The sequence below is a fragment of the Mastomys coucha genome, unplaced genomic scaffold (genome assembly GCF_008632895.1).
Source record: "Mastomys coucha isolate ucsf_1 unplaced genomic scaffold, UCSF_Mcou_1 pScaffold21, whole genome shotgun sequence".
NCBI lineage: Eukaryota > Metazoa > Chordata > Mammalia > Rodentia > Muridae > Mastomys > Mastomys coucha.
In genome coordinates, this window is record NW_022196904.1 from 72,628,515 (window position 1) to 72,634,539 (window position 6,025).

At 41.2% G+C, this 6,025-nt stretch overlaps 1 protein-coding gene and 1 long non-coding RNA gene across 2 annotated transcripts in view; one reads left to right on the forward strand and one right to left on the reverse strand.

The window, feature by feature from the left end:
- Positions 1-6,025, forward strand: part of Adamtsl3 (ADAMTS like 3) — a 294,408-nt gene that overhangs the window by 273,728 nt on the left and 14,655 nt on the right. The window contains exons 24-25 of the mRNA XM_031384883.1: positions 446-628; positions 2,946-3,062. Coding sequence (XP_031240743.1) covers positions 446-628; positions 2,946-3,062 — 300 coding nt within the window. The remainder of the gene's footprint in view (positions 1-445; positions 629-2,945; positions 3,063-6,025) is intronic.
- LOC116102505 overlaps positions 3,859-6,025 on the reverse strand; it is a 2,802-nt gene continuing 635 nt past the window's right edge. Inside the window, exons 2-3 of the long non-coding RNA XR_004123202.1 lie at positions 4,945-5,139; positions 3,859-4,161 (exon numbers count right to left, since the gene is read on the reverse strand). This is a non-coding gene — a long non-coding RNA (uncharacterized LOC116102505). The remainder of the gene's footprint in view (positions 4,162-4,944; positions 5,140-6,025) is intronic.

Consider the following 6,025-nt stretch of genomic DNA (forward strand, 5'->3'; position numbering starts at 1 on the left):
TATATATATATATATATACATATATATGTATGTATACATATATATGTGTGTATGTATGTATATATATAATTTCCAAAGTCTTCCTGGTAACAACTCATTAGTATGAATTCTCTGCTTCATCAACTCCTTCTTTTTAACCATTTTCCCACTGATTTGCCCAACTTCAGAGTCACCTCCATTCCTAGACTAAAGCAATCCCACTTGCTCCTATCTCCTAATGTAATACATGAATACATGAACAGATGATGTGCCCCATGGACCAAAGCCTTTGCTGTACACAGTTCCTCATACACATGCCATAAAAATGGAACCAGTCATTTCCTATGAGCTATGATGTGCCCACTTCCCTGACTTGTGCTCCAAACACTAAATGGTATTTGTCTCACAGTTCTGTGGCCCTGTTCTTAAAGGAATTGCCTTTGTCATCTTTGTTTTTGTTCCAAAGGTGTTCCTCAGCCTAATGTAACTTGGTTGAAGAGAGGAGGATCTCTGAGTGACAATGTTTCCTTGCTTTTCAATGGATCCCTGTTGTTGCAGAGTGCTTCCCTCGAAAATGAAGGAACCTACATTTGCACAGCCACCAATGCTCTTGGGAAAGCAGTGGCAACCTCTGGGCTCCGCTTGCTGGGTGAGTGTCCATTCTAATTGTTCCCAATGTGTCCTGCAATGTGTAAAAAGCAGGGCTCAGAGTTGTTGACCCTGGAGTCAAAGTGTGAATGGCACGGGCAGTTCAAAGTTCTTACCCCAGCCATTACTACCTACTTAAAGTCACTTCTAACACCTACCATACCAGTTCTTTCTTCTGAAGTTGGTGACTCCAAAGCTACTCTTGTGCCTAAGTGACATGCAATTTTCTGCCCAGAATTAGAACTTTTCATATCCTGCCTCTATGTCTTCTTAGCTCTCAATCCTGATTGTGTATGAGTACTGTACTGAGGTCTGTTTTAGTCAAGATGATTTCTGGTCCTGTGAAACACACATGCATGCACACACACTGGAACACACATGCAGACTCTATCTTATCTATCTATCTATCTATCTATCTATCTATCTATCTATCTATCTATCTATCCATCTATCTTTCCTCTTTGGAGCCTCCAGGCATATTTCTCTCTCTTTGCAAGAAACATCCTTCACTGCTTCTCTTACAAACACCAAACACCTTAACCCAGAAGACCCCTGGAAGGCTTACCTACTACTTGAATACTTTGCCAAATTAAAAAAAAAGAAGGAAAGAAAAAGAGAAACCCTAGGATCTCTATTTAATACCTGTCAGACACGTATTGCTTTCCAACATTTCCTCCCTTCACATCTAGTTCCTTAACCAATATTATAGGCCCCTCAGAGGTAGGAAGCATCTGATATTTCCATTGCATTGCTGAGGAAGCAACACAGTATGGAGCATGGCAGCCAACCAAGTATAGAATAACTTTATAATGTTATGATGGAGGAGGCCATGCCAGAGTTCCTCAACGCCTCAACCCCAATGGCAAACACAGGATGTTAGACTGCTTTCTTTTTCCTCCTGGGTGTGATATTTGGAGTTCTTCCATTCTTTTCAACAAAATGAGCTGTAAGATTCAACCAGTGACACCCCTGTTTCCTCTAGAGCTTGGAATCAGTTGAGAATAAACCACAGAAATCAATGATGGACATTGGAGATCATTTCCATCTCTCGTTCTCCAACACCTAACCCAGGTGCAAGTCTTACATATGTTGGTTACTGAATGCAATTGGGCTACAGGAGGATCCAGCATGAGACTGAAGAGTCATATGACAGAGCTTTCCTCATAGCCTCCCCTGTTAGCAGTTAGGAGGCCTAGACACACAAAGAGATGCAGATGCCCCAGCTGAAAGTCAGAATGGCTGTCTTACAACACTGGCACTTATTTATGATTTGGGATTTGGAAATTTTTAAAGACAATATGTTGCTAGGTAGCCAAAGCTGGCTCCAAACTCTTCATCCTATTGCCTCAGCCTTCTAAGAGCTGCAACAATAGGTGTGGGCCACCTTTCTCTGCTCAGAGTAAATATTGGCCTCTGTTAACTCTCCCGGCATTTAGAATAATACAGAGTAGAACATAGTTATTAGTATTTTAATTTAGGGAACTGGAAAGTCACAGAGGAGTTAAACTAAAGTCAAAATGTATAACATCCTTTGTCAGTTCTGTTCCTGGTGTCCTCCGGGTCCTGCAGGGTGGATGGGAAGCTGGGCAACCTTTATCCTCTCAATGAACCTCTGCAGGCACCTGAAGTCTTCAAGACTGAAAACTCTGGCAGCTCATCAAAGTTTTCCAGTACTGGAATGAATTCTTCATGTTCCTTTCAAAGGCCCTCAGCTAATTTCTCTTTCCTGCTTATAATGAGACTTAAATCTGTAGAGTCAGCTCAGTTCTACCCAGCATCTTCCTCTTTTCAAGAATCCCAGTGATCCAAGCAGCTCCCAGTGCTAGACACTTATCTGAAGGATCACTTACTAGTTTCTCTCCACTATCCTTCAACTCTGAAGCTCAAACTTTATAATCTTCCTAAAATCCCATTCTCATCCCTCTGTGGACCATGGTTTATTCTCCTATTCCACACTTCGTAGAGGGAGGAGGAGTGCAGGCTAACCAATCTGCTTCTCCCAGTTCCTTTTCTAATAGTGATGGGTGGATTTTTTTTTCTATCTTGTAATGAAAGCTGACCTGCTAAGCATGCAGAAATGCTACACTCTAGCAAAGTACATGACTCTAAATACCCTTACCACTTCACTCCACCATGCACACACGCATGCATGCTCACAGCACCTACTCCCCAGACCCATGTAAGGGCATCCATGAACACACATCACTCTATTTGGAAAAGTTCATTTCCTCTTCATAGTTGTCTTCAAAAACACTCAAACTGGAGTGAGAGTTTGATGGCTTTTGATTGGTAAAATGTGCTACACATTGTTTCCCCAGAACGAAGAGAACCAGGCAGTAAGAGTGCATTTCCTAAGGCACAGAAAAGGCAAGTTCTCCAGGCACCCAAAAACAGAGCAAAGAGCAACAACTCAACAGGAAAGTCTGTACCTCAAGGTCTGGAATTTTGACTTTTTACATATTTCCTTTATGAGCCATGTATTTTTCTGTGGGTGACCTCTATGCTTTTCTTATGGAACCTATACCTGGTCATTTACTCAGGTTTCTTTCTTAACCCTCCATCTTTGGTAGTTCAACATATTTCTTTCACAATGGGACAGGTTTTTTTTTTTTTTTTTTTAATGAGGCAGCTCATGGCGCTCATATCCCTAATACACAACATTATTTGTGATGACAGAGATATTGATTTTCCAGTTTCAAGACTGTCATCACCTAAAGAAATATCAACAGGGGGAATTACAAGAGTTTTTGGGATTAAATCTTTCAGTTTTCTGTTCACACACAGATTACCCACACATAGCAACTCGCTATGCATTAATACATGATCGAAAGAACATCACCAGATGTTCCAAGCTTGTAGACCTCTTCAGTAGACCAAGGGAAGTAAGGTAGAGATAAGAAAATCAGGAAAGATAATTAGGAAAACTGGTGATGATCTCAGCTTCTTGTCACTCAAAAGTAGGTTGGGATGGCTGAGAACAAATCAAAACTACTGTCAGGACACATATTTTATAGAACAGTGAGATCTTTGTCATTCAGGAATTTGAAATTTTGAAGATTTTCTTGCAGCTGTACAATCTGTTATATAGAATATCATCCCACGCGTAAAACATCTAGAAGGTTGTAGTTTCTAAGAGCCTTACTTCCTGAGATGTGAGGGAGAGGCTAGGAAGGGGAGATGGTGTTAAGCCGTCCATTAACACTGCACCACATGTTCCTGAGGATACTACTACTTAAGATACTCATGTATTTCTTCCCTTTTAGATGTAACACTACCATTATTACATGGTCAAATATGTATCCACTGAACATTCAGTGATATGTGCTAAGTGTTTGCTTCTCCTAGGGCTGGGGGTCTTCAGATGACTTGAGAAACTTACAGTCTAAGAGTGGAGCACTCCTGTGAGCAGTTCTGAGGCAGCGTAGCGAGTACCATCAGAAAAACATGGCCAAAGTGCCAAGGTGCTCCTGAAGGAGAGCCCATGCTCTTTCTGGAAGTGTCCTTTAGGTTTTTGTATATGCCATGACATTTGTTCTGGAAACAGAAAGAAGAGATAAGAGAAACTGAAATGGGAGAAGACATTTAGATGTTGTGTGGGCCATGGGCAAGAAGATCACAAGAACCCCTGCAACTAATAAAATAGTAGATATTCATGAAGCCAGTGCTACTGTAAGGTTAAACCTTGCTGTAGACAATACTTGGCTTATTGGGACTATTTTACATCATTTTGGCACCTTATACCCAGGCTCAGTAACTACCTATGCAGAAGTGTATATAAACACTTAAATGTGCATGCTGCAGAGTATGCCAGCCCTTCAGTGACTAATTGGGCTAGCATCTTAGAGAGAATTATGTATAAGGTTAACCATTGTTACTTCAATGACTTAGATGTGGCATACTCTGTCCTCTGGTTGAATAGGACAGTGTGTATGGATTTGACCTTCCAGTAGGAAAGATGAACAGGAAATAAGTAAACAAATAAATGTATATATTTCTTTGTAGTTAGGCACAAAGAATGTAGTGATTGCAGCAATGGGGTGTATAATGTTTGGCAGTGACTAAGTTTGGAGATGGTAGTCAGGAGGCCTTCCGGGGAGGCCTAAACCTAACAGATGAGATGGAGCCCTCAGTGCAGTAGGGTGATGAAGGAATATCTCCAGATAGGATACTCACCACGGATAGACTGACAAGAGACAAAAGGGAGGACACCAACAAAGTCCAACTTGGTGAGCCAAAGAGTTAACTTACAGGAATGTGGGGAGGGCTACGTGCAAGAGTAGAAATGCCTCAAAGAGAGCTGGGACACTGAAAACCTACACCAGCATGGTGGCAGTCATGACAGCCGGGATCTTGGAGCTCACTGCAGGACTTTGGGGCAGCCCAACAGGTCTGCCAGACTGGTGTGAATCCCCTCAGCAGACCGTATTGTTTACATAGCCTTGGAGGGCTCTTATGCATCTGGTTGTTTTCAGAGACTTAAGTTCCTTTAGAAGTTTCTGGGTCTTGCTGAGCCTTGGAGAAAATTGACAAGGAGAAGACAATGAGAGATACAGCTCAATAGGAGATTCAAGTTCATGCCTACTAGGATAGCCAAAAACATGAACTAAATTCCAGCAAGCAACATTTCAGTTAAAGCCGCCATAAAGTAGTGAGCTGAGACCACTTTGGCACTTTGTAGTTAAACATATACCTATTCTTAGCCCAGAAATTCTACTCACAGGTTATTCATTCAAACAGAATGAAAACATGCTTACACACACACACACACACACACACACACACACACACACATATACAGACACACGATTTGTGCATGAATGTTCAGTCTTACTCATAATAGCTGTTGACAGCAGAATGAAAGACTGTGGTGTTTTCAAAAACTGTGTATGATTCAATAGTAAAAGAAGATACAATATTGATGTTCCCAACAATATGAGTGAGTCTTGAAAATAATGCACTAAAGCAAAAGAAGACAAACACAGAAGCCCAAAAGGAAGTGAAGCTAATGCATGCTGATAGTTAAAAACCCTGTGGTTGCCTGGGACAGGGAGGGGCTGACTGGAAACTGGCAAATGAAAGCTTTAACGATGTTAAAAGATATTCTGCACCTTACTGTGGATCATAGTTAAAGGAGTTCAGACAACTGTGAAGCTCATACGTTTGAGATCTGGTCATTTTGCTGTACACAAATTATACTTTATTAAAAGCTTGGTGTTTCAAAAGAAAGGCACATACATCCTGCCTTGTACTGAGACCTGAAGTTAGATATGTGTGGGTTCCAGGCTCACTGACGCAAAACAGACACTAGGTAACTTACTTAGTTTCATTCAATCTCTCTGCCTCTGTAAATAAAAATAAAATTAGCAGCTTCATAACAGAACATGGAAGGGTCAATAAA